This window comes from Suricata suricatta, chromosome 8 (assembly GCF_006229205.1).
Source record: "Suricata suricatta isolate VVHF042 chromosome 8, meerkat_22Aug2017_6uvM2_HiC, whole genome shotgun sequence".
Taxonomy (NCBI): domain Eukaryota; kingdom Metazoa; phylum Chordata; class Mammalia; order Carnivora; family Herpestidae; genus Suricata; species Suricata suricatta.
The window spans coordinates 8,252,470-8,270,254 of record NC_043707.1 but is presented as its reverse complement, the minus strand read 5'-3'; the positions used below and the strand labels follow the sequence as shown (position 1 = coordinate 8,270,254).

At 52.8% G+C, this 17,785-nt stretch overlaps 1 protein-coding gene across 1 annotated transcript in view; it reads left to right on the top strand.

The window, feature by feature from the left end:
- Positions 1-17,785, top strand: part of TEKT5 (tektin 5) — a 37,470-nt gene that overhangs the window by 4,829 nt on the left and 14,856 nt on the right. The window contains exons 4-5 of the mRNA XM_029948484.1: positions 3,412-3,555; positions 8,263-8,485. Of these exons, the coding sequence (XP_029804344.1) occupies positions 3,412-3,555; positions 8,263-8,485 (367 nt within the window). The remainder of the gene's footprint in view (positions 1-3,411; positions 3,556-8,262; positions 8,486-17,785) is intronic.

Genomic DNA, 17,785 nt, shown 5'->3' with positions numbered 1-17,785 from the left:
GTGAATGGGCCCTGGCGGGTTGGTGCCTTGGCTTGCTGTGACAGGAGACAGTCCCCAGGATAAAAGAACATCCAGGGCCATTTCGGGAAAGCTACCTGCAGATCTAGGGGTGTGGTCAGGGCCGCCATCAGAGGTGGAGGGTCGGAAATGAGATGCTGGTAGAGCAGTGGCTGCAGGCACAGGTGGTGGGTGGATGAAAGCAGAGGTGAGTTCCGTCACCTTTGTGCCGCGGTTCTGATTTCCGGCAATTCCACCTTCCATGTGGACTCTTGTTTGCCTCCTGTGTGCCTATACATTAATTTGCTTTAAAAAAAAAAAAACCCTTACATAACTTGTATTTAATTAATTTATTTATTAAAAATTTTTTTTCCCAATGCTTATTTTTTTTTTGAAATTGAGACAGAACATGGCAGGGGAGGAGCAGAGAGAGAGGGAGACACAGAATCGGAAGCAGGCTCCAGGCTCTGAGCTGTCAGCCCAGAGCCCAACGTGGGCCAACTAGGGGCTTGAACTCACAAACCATGAGACCATGACCTGAGGAGGCTCAACGGACTGAGCCACCCAGGCCCCCTACATACTTGCATCTTAAAGGGAATGTTTTAACAAAGGAAGCACTTTGGGCGGACACAGGTCTTTATTGTATTTTTCTTGCCCTTATTTTTACAATCACCCATTTTGGACAAGAAAGTTGTTTTTCCATTTGTGGTTGACGCAGAGCGATGACAGGCCTTGGTATTGTGACGACGGGGGGCTGGGGTTAGGCAACTGGGACTGGGGTTTGAGCCAGCAGGGTGAATAAAAGCCCAGACTTGTAACGGGGGAGCTGGGCCCCAGAAGGGAAATCCCAAGACAGGACTGGGACCGCTGTGTGACCCCAGCAATGCACAGGATGTGGGAGAGGACGGACAGCCAGAGAACGGGGAGGAACAGACACAGAAAGAGGAAAAGAGATGGCCTTGCCCCTTGGGGAGGCTCTGTCGCATATCTGCTCAGGTGGCCGTCCTGGTGCTGGCCTGCTGACTTACTTCCGGGTGAGGCCTCAGGCCTGCATCTGGGCACAGCTGTGCCCTACCTCGCCAGGTGCCCCAGCAAGGCAGAAAAGGCTCTTCCTGGCTGGGCAGAGTCACATTTGAGCTTTTCCTCCTAGCCCAACAGCAGGGTGAGCCGTGGCCCTGGTGGGGCCCTATGTCATGGGCCATCGAGGGGAGACAGAGGCGGCCCCCGTTTTCCCCAGGCTCGGGCCAGGAAGCTGGACAGCTGACCAGGAATTCTGAGGCCCGGGTCCCCTCTCATGCTGTGGCATGTTTCTTTTCTGCATTCTGGTCTTCATGTTCTAGTCCATTAGGCAGGACAGGGCCCCATTTCTCCACGGCTCTGCCCATTCAGAGGGCCCCAGGAACCTCAGGACGACTCCTTCGCCGACCATGACTTCCTGACCTTTCCGGTAGCTGGGAACTCACCATCAGGATTTGCTGTCTTTGCTTCTGGCCTGTTTGAAAACCCCTCACCAGCATCCAGGATCCACTGCAGAAAAAGAAAATGTAAAAAAGATGAACAGAGACAGATGGAGGAGAGGGACAGAGAAAGAGAGTCACAAAGTCCCAAGACAGAGAAAAACCAAGAAAGACGAGGCAGAAAGAGACAGAGATAAGACAGACAGATAGAGAAAAACCAAGAAAGATGAGGCAGAAAGAGATAAAGATAAGACACACACACACACACACACACACTCTTGTTGGTGTCTGAACATCACTTGGCTTAGTGAAGGTGATTCCCTTCTGTATTATTCTCTGTCACTTCTAAGCACTTCAAGCCAGAAGTCCCAGTTGATGGTGATGAGTCTTGTTTCGATCAAGAGAGAAGCAAAAAGGTTCAGGCTTCGACCCTTCTAGAGACAGCAGATTCTATCTAGCTAGGATTCTCTTAGTGTTTCCTCAGTATTTACGTTGGAGGTGACCTATTAATAGAGAGTGCTACTGATGTTCCTTTAAAGACAGTGATGTAGATTTTTCCTTTAAAATACATTTATTTGTATTTTTAAAAAGAAAAGTAGCAGGTCAATAATAGTGCAGGTACTTTGAGAATATAGCAAGAATCACGAAAGTCGTTCTCCAGGGTCTGGAGTTTGGCACACGGTGGCCTTTAAGTCTAAGCTTCTGGGCCAAGATACTAACCCTGCAAGTGAAGTATTGGTCCTGCCCACTGTCCTCTCCTCTCCTCTGTTCCTGACTCCACCCAGTCCCTGATTCCAACCTTCCTTGACTGTGTAGTCCCTGGCTCCTGCCTAGTCCCTGACTCCACCCAGTCTCTGATTCCACCCATACCTGACTGTCCAATCCTTGGCCTCGCCCATCACTGGCTCCACCCAGCCACTGACCCCGCCCATCGCTGGTTGTCCAATCCCTGGCTGCACCCACTCACCAACTCCGCCCAGTCACTAACTCTGCCCAATCCCTGACTTCTTCCCAGTCTCTAGATTCTACCCATTTTTGACAGTCCAGTTCCTGACTCCGCCTAGCTCCTGATGCGGCACAACCCCCTGACTCTGCCCAGTCCCCTGACTCTGCCCAGTCCCTTATTCTGCCAGCCTTCATGCACTGGTCCCTAAACACCTGGATGTCTCTACCATCTTTCCTTGTGCACCTGTGGTGTCCTTAGCTTGGAATCCTCATCCCTTCAACCCAGCTTCGTCCCCCTGTCCACTGTTGTTATGAAACCCAATTCAGAAGCCTCCTCACCCTGAGTTAGTGGCTTCTTCCTGTGTTACTTTCTATCCTTTTCAGACCTTTACGGTTGCCCTTATTCTTTATTCAGTGTTACTGTATTTATGCATATCCCTGAGTAATCTGAAGGTAGTGACTGGGACTTAGTCATGTCTTTTCCCTCTGTGCCTGGCAGAAGGTCAGACTCAATGATCCGCGAAGTGATTTAAATTGATATCAGGCTTTTTCCAAAGTGTGAATTTCATATCTTCTAAATCAGGTCAGCAAAGTACAGCTAGAGGGCCACATCTGGCCCATAGCCTGTTTCTGTGAGGTTTTATTGGGACACAGCCATGCCCATTCATTTACATATGGTCCAAGACGGTTTTCCTGCATCGTTGAATAGTTCCAACAGAGACTCTAGAACCCAGGAAGCCTAAGATATTTACTATTTGGCCCTTTCCAATAAATGATTGCCCCGATCTGCTTGGATTGAGGGGAAGGAAGAAGTACAGGGAGGCGCCGGGTATTCGGTGAGGGCATCAGGGTAGGAAAAAGGCCGAGAAGCCCCTGGGGGTAGACAGAGCACTGTCCTGGGAGTCCAGAGGCTTGACTTTCAGCCCTGGCTGTGCACCACCCTCTTGGCTGCCCTTGTGTGAGGGGCTTTGGGTAGGTGCCTGCTTTACGGACAAATCCTTGCCCCCCACAGGGATAACCGAGATGCCCAGCATGCTCTGGAGAGGGACCTTGAGGACAAGAGCTCAGCCCAGTTTATCGACGAGAAGTGCTTTAACCTGCGGAACACGTCAGACTGCATCAGCTTCTTCCACGGCGTGGAGAAAGTCGATGGCACGTAAGTACTGGGTTCTTGGTCCGCCTCTGTGGCCAAGCTTGGTGGAACTGAGGGCTTCTGGGTCTGCTTCTGCTACAGAACCGCAAAAGGTCAGTATGCACCAGTGAAGTAAGAGGCAGCATGGTTGAGCGGGGACCCTTGGTTGTAAGCCACAGAGTCCAATTCTGGCTAACTTAGGACACGTTAGAATTTACTGGAAGGCTGTGGGGGAGCCACAGTCTCCAGGAGAAGGCTGGAGTGGAAGGTTCTGGCAGCTTGAATGAGCCAAGAAGCAGGAACTCACTGTCTCTTCATTCTTGCCCCCTTTTGCCCTATATGCAAATTCCAGCAAGAATGCAAGGGGTTGGCTTAGTGAGGGTCGCACGGCCACTGCCATTGGGCCAGGGCGTGCTGGGCACCGCGACTGGCAATTCCACCAAACAAATCCCAAAACGGAATGGGTGTAGCCAGAAGGAGGAGGCGTTCAAGCTCAGCAGGGAGAGGAACTGGTGCCCGTCAGTGCTGGTAGAGGTATAAGAGTGGATTCCCGAGCCAGGATGCCTGGGCTTCGAATTCAGCTTCCCCGCTGGATGTCCCCTACGTGGTTGGGACAGTCTACTCACTCCCTCTGGGCTCCATCTCCTCATCTATGCTGGAATAAAAATAATGCCCACCTCCCGGAGTTGCTATGACAATAAACAGATGGGTATGGGGAGTCGCTGAGCACAGAGCCTGGTGCGGGGCTGTGATAGGAGTGCTGGCCCATTTTCTTGTCACAGCAGCTCTGAGCTAGGTGCCTCTGGGTGCCAGGCAGCGTCCTGGGCATGCCACTGTTTATGGGATTTCATGAAGAACTGAGGTATGCTTTCCTGATGGGCAGTCCAAGGTCAGGATCACAATGGCTGGAGAGAGAGGTGCTCTGGGTATAGGGAGGAGGGTGGAATCTGTCTAGGTCTCTCTCTCTCTCTCTCTCTCTCTCTCTCTCTCTCTCTCTCTCTCTTTTTAAGTTTATTTATTTATTTTGAGAGAGCACTTAAGAGTGCACATGTGCGCATTGGGGAAGGGCAGAGAGAGGGAGAGTGAGATTCCCTACTGGGGGCTCGATCTCATGAACCAAACCGTGAGATCAAGACTTGAGCTGATATCAAGAGTTGCTTAATCAACTGAGCCACCTAGGTCCCCTTACCTTGGTCTCTTAAAAAAAAAAAAAAAAAAGGAACAGGGGCTCCTGGGTGGCTCAGTGGTTGAGCGTTCAACTTCGGCTCAGGTTATGATCTCCCTGTTTGTGGGTTCGAGCCCTGCGTTGAGCTCTAACAACTCAGAGCTTGGAGCCTGCTTCGGATTCTGTGTCTCCTTCTCTCTCTTCCCCTCCCCCATTCACACTCTGTCTCTTTCTCTTAAAAATACATAAATGTAAAAAAATTATATATAAAAAAAAGAACTGCAAGAAAACTAGCATATAAAACTGTGCTTGGCACATAGTAGGTATGCTTTGCACATACTAGGTGTGCAGTCACTGTCAAATGAGCGAATGAATGAGAGGGGGAAGGGAGGGAGGAAGGAAAGGAATTTCTTAATTATCTCCTTGGCCAGAGCGTGGGGCCACCTCCTGGACCTTAGTAAATACTGAGGGGTTGAAATGACCCTTTGCGGTTTCCGGCAGTAGCGCTCGTGGGGACCCTCCTCCTCTTCCTGACAGTAGCGGCTCCCCTGGGGTGCTGGCTGACAGCGCGAGCAGGACTTAGGGGCCTCGCCCCCCCTCAGCTGCAGCTGGAGTCTGGAAGATTCCCTTCCCAAACACATGTCTCCCTGAAGGCTCTTGGCCAGGGGCTGGCAGACTCCGGCCCGCGCCCGCAGACAGCATCTTGTGAGTAATAAACACTTAGCAAGGGCTTGCTGTTGCTGGGTGCCGAGATAGGGGTTTCACACTGAGTCACTCAACAACCCCGGGGCGTAGGCACCATCATTATCCCCATTTAACAGTGAGGAGGCTCAGGCTCGGAGAGTTGAAGCGACTGGACCAATCTGAGCTCATGTCGCGCCTGATCTTAGACGAAAGGCCGAGGAGCGATCATCTGAGCCCACGCTGGACACCGAGTCTGTGTGTTTTTACCTCAGCACCCTTCCTGCCTCCCGGCCGCCACCTCCACCCTTACAGGACACAGGCTCCAGAAGGCACGTCCCCCTAATGGGGCACAGCAGCGGGCAAGCTGCCTCTGGCCCCCACTTTGCCCCCAGCCGCGGAGAGGGTGACCAAGCAGGTTATTTTCTCTGGGGAGCACAGCTGTCTGCTCCAGGGGTGGGCAAGGGCTTAGAGGCTGCTGCTCCTGACCTTGAACAGTGCCCCGTTTGGCAGCAGGAGACAGAGTCAATCTGCAGTCTCTTTTTACTGTCCCCCATGCCTCCCCCTTCCTGGACTGATGGTGAGTAGCTGTGTGACCTTGGCAAAGGCACCTCACCTCTCTGAGCCTCAAGTCTTTGTTGGATGGAAGGTCTGGATCAGACACAGTACCCTCTCCCGTCTCCGGAAGGCTTAGACCTTTACGGCTTGATTTTTAACTTGTGCAGAAGACAGACAAGACAATTGCATATTATATGTTTTTTTTTTTAATTTCTATTCGCCATGCAATCTAAGCGTCCTTTAAAATGTCTGGAAAGGGGCGCCTGGGTGGCTCAGTTGGTTAAACCTCCGACTTCGGCTCAGGTCAGATCTCATGTTCGTGGGTTTGAGCCTCGCGTCAGGTTCTGTGCTGACAGCTAGCTCAGAGCCTGGAGCCTGCTTCCAGTTCTGTGTCTCCTTCTCTCTCTGCCCCTCTCCCTCTCATGCTCTGTCTCTCTCTATTAAAAATAAATAAAACATTTAAAAAAATTAAAAAAAAAATAAAATGTCTGGAAAGACACTCCTATTTCAGAAAATTGAGTTCTTTTTTTCCGACTGCCCCAAAATAAAGATTTATTTCAGAACTGGAGATTTCTCAGCTATAAAAGAGATAAAATTTTACCTGGGGGGTGGGGCACCTAGGCGGCTCAGTCGGTTAAGTGTCTGACTTCAGCTCAGGTCATGATCTCACGGTTCTGGGTTCGAGTCCCGAGTCGGGCTCTGTGCTGACAGCTCAGAACCTGGAGCCTGCCTCACATTCTGTGACTCTCTCTCTCTCTACCACTTCTCCACTCGAGCTCTGTCTCTTTCTCTCTCAAAAATGAATAAACATTTAAAACAACAACAACAACAACAACAGTTACCTAGTCTGAAGCCAGCTTGGAGAAATGCGTGTCCCTCCGTCTCACGGCCTTCCCAGAGAAGACCCCAGCAGCACATCAGTTATAGGTTGCAAAGATGTCTGTACTCAGCCAGGAAGTACTTTCTGTTTAAACCGAGTCCCTATGCCTCACCGCCTCTGAGAAGCCTTCCCGGCTTGCCTTTTCTGATATGGTCTTGTGTCCCCGTTCATCCCCTGAGATCCATCCTCCAGCCGCCCTGCTGTGGGTCCCGCAGAGGAGGCTGCCCGCTGCAGACCACCCTTTCCTGCAGGTTCCCACTTGGGTTCAGCCAGGAAGGGGGCGGCGGGCACCAGCAGGAGGCTGGGGGCAGGGGGACAAGTATGTTTGGGGTTTATTCTTCCCGTGTCCCTCCCCCGAGGGTGTGTGGTCCTCCAGGGCCCCCCAGCCCCCGGCTCCTTCCTTGCCCTCTCTGCCTGCCCCTCCTGACTTTGGCCGTGACAGGTCCGTGAGTTTGCCAATCCAGGGGTGCCTCGATGCCCTCCGAGCATCCTTTATATAGTTCCTTTCACGACCCTGACTGGCACGTAATGAACTCACCTCGTCAGTCTCTCTGTCTAAAGTCCTTCCGTCTGTGCAGACCTTTATTCAATGTCTGTCTTCTACTACTGGTACCTTTAAAACTTTTTTTAGTGTTTTTTAAATTTATTTTTGAGAGAGAGAGAGAGAGGCAGTGTGAGTAGGGGAGGGGCAGAGAGAGAGGGAGATACAGAATCTGAAGCAGGCTCCAGGCTCTGAGCTGTCAGCACAGAGCCTGGTGTGGGGCTCGAACCCACGAACCGTGAGATCATGACCTGAGCTGAAGCTGGATGCTCAATCGACTGAGCCACCCAGGTGCCCCTTCCACTCCTGATACCTTAGCGCCATGAGGACGGCGGCTTGGTGTTCTTGCTTGTGGCTCCGTCCCACGTGCCTAGAACAATGCATGGCACATGGTGGGCGTCCAGAGAACGTCGGTTGAATGAAGGGGTCTGCGCCATGCTTGTCACGGAGCTGAAGCCACCCTATAGCTGGCACGTGCCCCTGATGCCTGCTTCGTGGCCTGTGTCCGGGACTGGGGGGTGTGGTGACAAGTGTTTGGGAAGAGAGCTTTTCAGAGGCCTTGCTGCCCCACAGCAACACACCTGTGCCCTTGGGGACATCTGCTCTCTGCTAGGCTCCAGCCGCCTCCCCTGTAAATGGGGGTGTGGATTAGCCCTGTGGTTCTCAGTGGGGGGGGGTAGTTTTCCCCTCCCCCAGGGACAGTTGGCAATGTCTAGGGACATTTTTCATTGTCACAACTGGAGGGGCATTACTACTGGCATCTAGTGGGTAGCAGAGAATGGTCCCCACCCAGATGTCACGAGTCCCCAGGCTGAGACTCTCCGGGTCGGGGGTTCCCCAAGGCCTGTCTTCAGCCCCCCTCCCCGGTTCCTCCCGTGAGTTCAGTTCATCCTTGTGCCCCTGCAGGGTCACCGTGCCCGAGACCTGGGCCAAGTTCAGTAACGACAACATCAGGCACTCGCAGAACATGCGGGCCAACTCCATCCGGCTGCGGGAGGAGGCCGAGAACCTCATTGAGACCTTGTCGGACCAGATGTGGAAGCAATTTACCGACACCAACCTGGCCTTCAGCGCCCGCATCTCCGAGGTGACGGACATGAAAAATAAGCTCCAGACGCAGCTGGCTAAGGTAAGCGGGTCGCGCCTGAGGGCCACCGTCCGCTCTCCCGGATCCCCACCATCCTCCCGCGGCCGGCGGTGGCTTCCGGCCAAGCTGCCCACCAGCCCCCGGCGCCAGAACAGTCTCTCCATCCCGTGTTGACGAGCTTGTCCACCGGCAAAGTTGAGGGGCATGAGCATCCCAGGGATTTGAGCATCTGGGGTAAATCCTTTCCTTGCGCCCCTGATGATGGAGCTTGGTGCTTGGCCCTGCTGTCGCCATGGCACCTAGGAAGCTGCTGACGGCTCCCCGGGGTCCTTTACTCTGTCCCGGGGCCTTGCAGCTGAGCGTGACCGGTGAGGGTGGGTGCAGTAATCAGAGGCCCAGACAATGGGTCTGAGCCCACCTCCACCCACATCGGCATCTTTGGAAATGTAACCTTTTACCTTCAAAGGCTCCCACGGCGTCAGGGGTGAAGGATCAGCTAACTTTGTCTCTGTCTTCCTGCTTCTCCCCTCCTGCCCTCTCCCCTGCTCCTGCGTGCTGCTTCTCGCCTCTGGGGGGTCCTCTCTGCACGGAATTTACCTCCCTGCTCTGCATACACTCTGAGCACCTACTGGGTGCCAGATGCGTGCTGGCTTCTGGAGCTAGGAATGAAAGCAGGGGCCGTGCAAACAACACCCCATCCCTGTCCTCCGGGTACTTGCTGGGGACCAGTGTGGCTGTGAAATCTGCACACAGGAAAGGTTTAGGGATGACAGTCCGATTGCAGGGTGTGGGGGCAGGGTGGGCAGGGGACTGGCCTTGAACCTGCATTCACAAAATAGTTATAGACACAAAGATATGGTGCACGTGTATTTGGGGGGCAGTTGGGGCCACATGCCAGGTTCAATGGAAATCACGGGGCGGTGTAAGCCCTCTGCGCCCACCACCCTATGTAGCTCTAGGCATGGAGGCAGTAGAAGAAATGGAAGTTGCAAGCTCATATCCGGTGGTACGTGGGAAGAAGCAAGGAAATGCAGCAGAGCTTCTCATGGGAACCTTACACCTAATAGTGGGTGACGTTTTCGTCAAGAGCGGGTCGGGGCGCCTGGGTGGCTCTGTCGGTTGAGCCTCCGGCTTCGGCTTGGGTCAGATCTCATGTTTGTGGGTTCGGGCCCCGCATCGGGCTCTGTGCTGACAGCTAGCTCAGAGCCTGGAGCCTGCTTCCGGTTCTGTGACTCCTTCTCTCTCTGCCCCTCCCCCTCTCATGCTCTGTCTCTCTCTGTATCAAAAATAAATAAAACATTTAAAAAATTTTTAAAAAAAGAGCGGGTCACTAGGGAGTTAGGCAGCCAAGGGGTGTTGGGAAGAGTGTTCGTTCCCGAGAGCGGCAGTGAGTGCAGGGGACATGGGTAGGACGAGGTTGGAGCAGGCTCAGGTCTACAGGCCCTGGCAGGTCCTGGTGAGGGGTCCGGATTTTACTCTCAGGACAGTAGAGAGCCTTCAAATGGTTTTAAGTGTTGGGTTGGAAAAAACATTGCAGAGGACTAGAGTGGACATAGGGAACATGGTTAAGAGGCTCTGGAAGGCATCTGGGGAGGGAGGATGGCCGCCTGTGCCAGGGTGAGAGCATCAGACGGGAGGGGGAAGGGAGAGGTGTGAAATATCTTCACAAGACAGAGTTGACATGCATGCCTTCCCTCCCCCCCTTTTTACTGGACATTTTTCTATAAATCTTCCCAGAACAGTGTTGAGGAATCTTTTCTGTTAGGGGCCAAATTCTATTTTCAACTCTTCAGGCCCTCCAGTTTCTGTCACAGCGACTCAGTTCTGCTCATGTAGATCAGCCACAGACAGAATGTACACACGCGAGCATGGCCGCGTTCCAATAAAACTTTATTTACAAAACTAGGCAGTGGGCCGGATGTGGCCCACGGGTTGTAGCTCACTGACTCCAAATGCAGTTTTATGTAGCGTGTCCCCTCTCCTTCCACCCCACAGTGCGTGGTTAGAAGCATGAACTGTCTGGGTGTGAATCCTGGCTTCCCCCATCTCTGCAGTTCTGGACAGGCTCCTGAACCTCTCTGTGTCTCAGTTTCCTTCCTGTAGAATAGAGATGATAATGGTTCTGACCTCCGAGCTGCCAGAGGGATTATCTGAGTTAATGTAGCTAAACCAACTAAACCAGGGCTTGGCACGTAATAAGCACAGTTTTGGTGGCTGTGATTTTCCTGTGTTAGGTGTTCACTTGTCTGTCTACATCCCTCCAGGGCATCACTTCCGTTTCAGTAAGGTAGCACCCCCCCCCCCCGCTTAGTGTGCCTCCTGGCACATAGTAGGCGCCCCTCCAATCTTTGTGTGATGAAGGAGGGGAATCTGCAGTGTTGAGTTTCCTGTTGATTTTTTTTAAAGAATGATCCATGAATAAGTTAATGCTTTCAATTTCAATTTTTCCCCCTTTCCTTTCCTCTCCTTTCCTTTCCTCCTTCTCTCCCCTTCCTTCTTTCCTTCCTTCCTTCCATCCTTCCTTCCTTCGGGAAAAACTGTTACTGTGGTAAAATAAATATAACAAAAAATGTATGGTTGTCTTAGTCTGTTCCAGCTGCTGTAACAGAAACACCATAGACTTGTGAACAACAGACATTTGCCTCTCGCGATGCTAAGCTTCGGGATCAAGGCCCTGGCACATTTCTTGGTCCACAGACACGTCTTCTCGCTGTGTCCGGGCCGAAGGGATGCGGGAGGGCACGCCCATGCCATTCATGAGCCTACCGGTGACCTAATCACTTCTCGAAGACCCCCTCTCTCTTCACTGTCCCAGTAGGGATTAGGTTTTGCCGTGAATTTTGGGAGAGACAAGTGTTCAGTCCGTGACGATCCTTGTTACGTGTAGAGTTCACGTGTGCACAGTTCTAGCGAACTCTTGTCCGACCATCACCGCCGTCGGTCTCCAGAACGTGTTTTCGTCTTCCCCAACTGCAGAGAACTCCTGTGTGGAATGAGCTCCCTGCCCACTAAACCAGTCCCCAGGCCCCTGTGCCCCTGGCAGCCACCATCTTACTCTCCGTCTCTTATAAATTCACTGCTCCAGGCATTTTGCGCACGTGGACTCCTATACCGTTTGTTTCTTTGTGACGGGCTTATTTCACCAGGTACAGCGTGTCCTAGGTTCCTCCGTGCAGCAGATCATGTCAGAAGGGCCTTCCATTGTGGGGCTGGACAACATCCCCCTGGACGCGTATGCCACAGGTCTGTTCCTCCGCGGGGACACGGGGATCGCTTGCCCCTCTTGGTTATGGTGCAAGCATTTTAATGAGGCATTGCATGTTGTGGGTCAAATGCTGCGCATCGGCCTGTTTCATGGCACAAAGTCTGAGGCCTAGAGGTGAGTGAGAAGGTCCTTTGCTGCGTCTCACAGGCTGGATTCTCACCTGTGAAACTGGGAGCAAGAATCCCTCCTTGATGACATGACTCAGGGTGGAGTACGGTGTGGAGTGTCCAGTGTGGTGCTTGCTGGCTGGTAACCATTCAGTAGAAGCAAAGCGTTCATCTTATCAATGGAGGAGGAAAAGGATCTTTTGGGCAGAGGTGGGGGGCACAGTCTTTTCCCTAAATTTCTCCAGGGGAAGTTTGGGGTAATGACTGACAGTCTCATCCCTGCTGATCAGAGACTTTTTGCAATCATGTGGATTTTTATTAATAGTCATTCAAAAACGTATTTTTTAATGTTTGTTTATTTTTGAAAGAGAGAGACAGACAGAGTGCAAACGGGAGGGTCAGAGAGAGAGAGATAGAATCTGAAGCAGGCTCTAGACTCTAAGCTGTCAGCACAGAGCCCGACGTGGGGCTCGAACCCACAAACTGTGCAATCAGGATCTGAGCCATAACCAAGGGGTAGACACTTAATCAACTGAGTTGCTCAGGCACCCCAGAACTTTAAAAGGAGCATTCCAGGGTCATGATCTCACAGTTTGTGGGTTCAAGCCCCATGTCAGGCTCCGTGCTGACAGCTCAGGGCCTGCTTGAGATTCTCTCTCTCCCACTCTCTCTCTGCTCTTCCCCTGCTTAGATGCTCGCTCAGTCTCTTAAATAAACTTAAAAAAAAAATTGGGGCGCCTGGGTGGCTCAGTCAGTTAAGTGTCTGACTTCGGCTCAGGTCATGATCTCACGGTCCCTGGGCTCAAGCCCCACGTCGGGTTCTATTCTGACAGCTCAGAGCTTGAAGCCTGTTTTAACAGTTTTAACTGTTCATTTTGAGCTCAGCCTGATTCCCCTTGGCAAGAAGCATTCCTGGAGAATTCTAGGCCCCCATCCTCACCTGTGCTGCAAAAAGAAAGCCTTGGCCCAAGTGGTCCTAGGAACCACTTAGAATGGCCAGGTCTGCACATTCCCCCTGCGGACTTTGAGGCCAGCAGGGGTCTGAAGGGTAGAGACAGCCTTACCGTGTACCGTGTTCGTAGGGTCCCATCCCCGAAGCCACACCCCAAACCTGTGTTTTGTCCCGGGCCCTGTCCTTGCCCTTCCCCCTTGCACTCCGGGGGCCTGCGGTGTGTCCCGGTCATAGTGACCTCTGCCAGGAGAGGCTGGTGACTTCGGGCTGAAGCAGAGGGCCTGGGAGCAGGCTGCTGCCGTTGAGAACTGGGGCCTCCTGGGAGTTGGGGCCCCCTGGGGACTCCAGATCAGCATGAGTCCTCACCTGCATCCAGTGACTGAGTTGAATGTGCCCCATAGGAGGTGGACTCTCAATGTGGGGGAAAGACACGGGGTGGGGGGCTGTCCTGGGGACACCACCATAGAACAGTGCTGATCCTGAGGTATGGGAGCCAGGCCTGCAGGGGACGGGATGGGGTGTGTGTTTGTTACAAGCAAGTGATTCCTCCTTCCATCTTTTTTCAGTCCTTGAAAAGGTCTCAAGAGGGAAGTCCCATTGGATGCTAGAATGTCTTCTCTGCCTCTTTTACTTTTTTTTAATTTTTTTAATGTGTTATTTATTTTTGAGACAGAGCATGACAGCAGGGAGGGGCAGAGAGAGAAGGAGACACAGAACCGGAAGCAGGCTCCAGGCTCTGAGCTAACTGTCAGCACAGAGCCTGACGTGGGGCTCAAACCCACGAATATGAGATCTGACCTGAGCCGAAGCCGGAGGCTTAACCGACTGAGCCACCCAGGCGCCCCTTCTCTGCCTCTTTTAAACAGAGAGTGCCAGCCTTGGGCTAAGAACTTGGTGCAGGGATTAGTGTCTGGCTAGTTATTTAAAGTATATTTTATTTATTTATTTTGAGAGAGAGAGAGAGAGAGAGAGAGAGAGGGAGAGAGAGCATGCACACATGAGCTGGGGAGGGGCAGAGGGAGAGGAAGAATCCTAAGCAGGCTCTGCACTGTCAGCATGGAGCCTGACGTGGGGCTTGAACTCACGAACCATGTGATCAGGACCTGAGCTGAAGTCAAGAGTCAGACACTTGACTGACTGAGCCCCGCTGGGCCAGTTAGAACAACATGGTTTTCCGTGTTTCGTGCATTTTTATGGTTGCTTGTACTTATAGCAGATGATGCTGATTTTCTACTGATGACAGCGATGTAAAATTTTATTCTCAAATCAATGTGTTTATGTTTTTTTTTTAAACAATTGAATTGACTTGAAGAAAGGTTGTGTTGTGTGCCAAGCGGTGTAAGGGGTAAGGTACAAGCCTGACTCTTGGAAAACAGCAGTGTAGAGCCATGTGCAGAATATCTCTGCGTGTGCTCTAATGGCCAGTACTACCCGGGGAATGTGTTGAAATGCAGATTCTGGCTGAGCAGGTCTGGGGCCTGAGGGTCTGTGGTTTGAACAGGCTGGGGGTGGCCGGGGGACGGGGGTGTCTGTGCTGCCAGGAAGAAATAGCTGGATTGGAGGTCGTAGAGCGAACTGGCCACCACAGACATCTGGGGAAGCACCTGTCCCCTCCCCTTCCCTCCCTCCGCCCTGTCCTCCTCTCTTCCAGACTCTGAATACGGGGGGACCAAATCCTTCTAAAAGGCAAACCTCGGCCATGTAGTCTAATCGATTTTCCCTAATTGCATCTGATTTCCAAGCTTCCAAGCTGCGCCCGGTCATCCCTCCCGCTGTGGATGGGGTCTGCTTACCCCATCCCGCGGGTCCGCCTGCTTTGTGCAGAGGCACACATCCTCTCCCCCCGCTTCCACCCCCTCTGCTGGGGTTTCTGCCGCCCCTCATTCGGTCATGATTTTGACTCATCAAAATCACATTTTCCCATCTTGGGTGTTGGTGTGGTCGGAGCAAATGAGGATGCCAGGAGCTGGGGGACCAGGATAAGCCAGAAGTAGAGCCTCAGTCAGGCTGTCTAAGAGTGAAGTCGAATTTCTTGACTTCCTGGTGACGACTCTCATCCTGTAAGCACTGTGGCTTTTCTTGTCATCAGAGGCAGCAAATCGGAGCCAGCTTTGCCCTGAGGACCTTCAGCCTGCCCCCAGCTGCATCTGGAGCCCTCCCATCTCCTTCTGTGGTTCTGGCTCCCAGATGCTTCCAGGTGCTTCCAGGAGCTTCCAGACGCTCCGCAGCTTCCAAGTGCTCCATCCCCTACTTTGGAGAGACCACTTGGACGCCTCTCTTCCTCTCCCACCCCACGTCCGCTCCATCAACAAATCCGGCTGGTTCTATTTTCAGAATCTTATTGCTTCTCTCTGCCCCCCCTCCGCCTCCACCCTGGCCGAGCCTCCAGCATCTCTTGCCTGGATTACTGCCGTGGCCTCCCTGCTGCCCGGTTTGCCTTCGGTCCTTCCCATGGACTAGCCGGCAGCTAGTTAAGAGGGCATTTGATTGACAGAGGAAAAAAGTTCCACCACTTTAGAGTCTTCAGAGAACCGTGAGGGTTTGGCCCGAGAGCGCAGGTCACAGGCTCTCTCTGGATAGGGCCGCCAGTGTCCGCGGAGCACTGTCTTCACCCTGAGCGGGCCAGTCTGCACCACTGTTGTCCCGAGAACTTCTCAGCAGCCCCCCACCTTTGCGACACAGCGCCCTGCGGAATGTTTGGTGCAAGGCGCATCCAGTAAACGCTGGCTGGGTGGTTAGAGTCCAAGGACAAACACTAGTAGCCTGTGGGCGGAACCCGGCCCGCCTACTCTTCGGCCCCTCACGTTTTTCTTTGAACAACTTTATTTCTCCTTGACACATCGTTAGCTGCACAGGTTCCAAGCGCACAATTTGAGCAGTTTTGACAACTCTGTGTCACAAGGACACCACCTCTGTCAAAGGAGTCATGTGAAAGGTTTTCCTGTGTCTCTGTCACCTCTTCTCCACCCCCCACAACCACTGGTCTCCTTCCTGTCCCTCTAGACGAAGTTGCATTTCCTAGACCACCTTATAAAGGGAGATACACCCTCTACACCTTTTTTTTTTTTTTTTTGGCTGTTTCACTCCGCCTACGTGAGAGTCCTAGTTTACTCATTGTTCAGCAGTCACCCATTTGCCCGTTGAAGGACATGAGGGTTGTTTCCAGTTTGGGCTCTAACCTATAAAGCTGCTCTGGACATTGATGTGTGTATGGTTGTGCGTCCTCTCATAGAGATTTTTGTTTTGCTTTGTTTTTACCATTTTGGCAGGAGCACCTGGGTGGCTTAGTTGGTTAAGCGTCCGACTCCTGTTTTCAGTTCTGGTTGTGCTCTCGTGGCTCATGAGTTCAAGTTCAAGTTCCATTGAAAAATGGGTCGCTCTAACAACTCTGAGCTCAGATTTCCACAGGAGAACAGCGGGCAGGAGTTGAGTGGCCGCCGCCTTTTCGGACAGGGCCCGGGGTTTAGCAGTTTGCCTGGGTCCCCACCGCATCCCGTCATGGCCCACTTCACTCATCTGGGTCACTCGCCCGGGTTCCAGTAGGCTCGTGCATTGGCACATTGTGCTCCGTGCATTGGAGGACAGGAAAGCAGATGAATAATGCAGTCAGGCATGGGAAGCGTTTAACAGAACGCAGAGGGACTGTGAGTTTTAACTTTGAAAGCCTTTGCTTTCACTCCGAGGCGTCTTGGGGTTTTTGCTTTCCAAGGGGTCATTAACACCAGCAGAACACGCTTTCCCGGGGAGGCAGGGCCAGGGCAGGAAGGCACAGTGTCTGAGGGGCGAGGGCCTCAGCCCCTACTGCCAGCCCCTCTGTTTGTCCAAGGAGGTCTGGAACCCATTGTGAACTGGGAAATAGTTTTGTGCTTTGCAAGCAGCCGGATCCCGTCCAGCACGGGTACCCACAGCCAAGCTACTGACGGCTCTTTCTAAAACTGGCCCAGGCCAGGGGAAGTGGAGCGGGCCTGCCTGCCCCTGTGGGCGCGGGCAGGCTGGTGAGGAGGGGCAGTGGGGGGTGGGCAGGCCTTCAAGTCCAATGCAGCTCGGCGAGAAAGTTCCCTTTTCAAGTTCCCTCCATCAGGCCTGCCAAGAGCGTGAGGCCCGTCTGGACGTGACACTGACCCGCCCTGACCATCTTTCTGACAGCTGAGGCATCCAGTCTTGGGCAGGCTTCGAACCTCCGCTTCTTTATTCCTTTTACTCTCTTGTTATGTTAGCCTTTATTAATAGCTAGGGAGATTAGTTTTCTGCTTGTGGCAATAAAATAAAGATCGCATTTCAAGTATCGTTTGTCAAAGGCTGACAAGGGAGTCGATTTGAAGGAAAATCAGAAATAACTGCACAGATGGTACGCGGGTTATAGCACGTTAACTCGGGAAAAGCCTCCGGGCGGCAGGCGGTAGGTCTCTGCCTGATGCGCCGCTTTACACCAGGAGAGTCCAAGGCTCTCCTAGGCACGTGGGCCTAGGTCTCCTGTCTCCTGTCCCTGGGGACACCCATCATGAAGCTTCCCCCTACCCGAGAGTTCAGGTATGGGCAGTTCTGAGGGCTGTGCCAAATGGCGGGACGATGGTGGGGGTGGGGGCTGTGTTGCCCATTATCTGTCCGCTGTGATACTGAACAAATGGGAGAGAAGCGCCTCGAATCAGGAAGACAGAGCGGAGGACTGGAGCTAGGAAGGTGTCCAACAAATGTAAGAAGGTGGAGGGACCGGACAGGAGAAGTGGGAAGAGAACGCGAGAGAACCAGCAAGGCTCTGGGGAAGCTATTCCTTCCCTCCTCCCACCGCTAGTTGGTGTTAGCCAATCATACGCCTCGAATGGAAGCCGGAGGTGGGGCAATCGCTGGGATTGGTTACTGCGGAGACAGGAAGAGTATAAGATGCCGCCTGGCTGGGGCAGAGAGCTGTTTTGGCATCACCTGGGGCCGAGTGTTTCCTAATTTCTTACAAGTTGTGTCTTATCTCCTTGGGTCCTTGGCCGTTTGCCTGCTCGGGACCCTCTGCGCAGCGTCGTGTA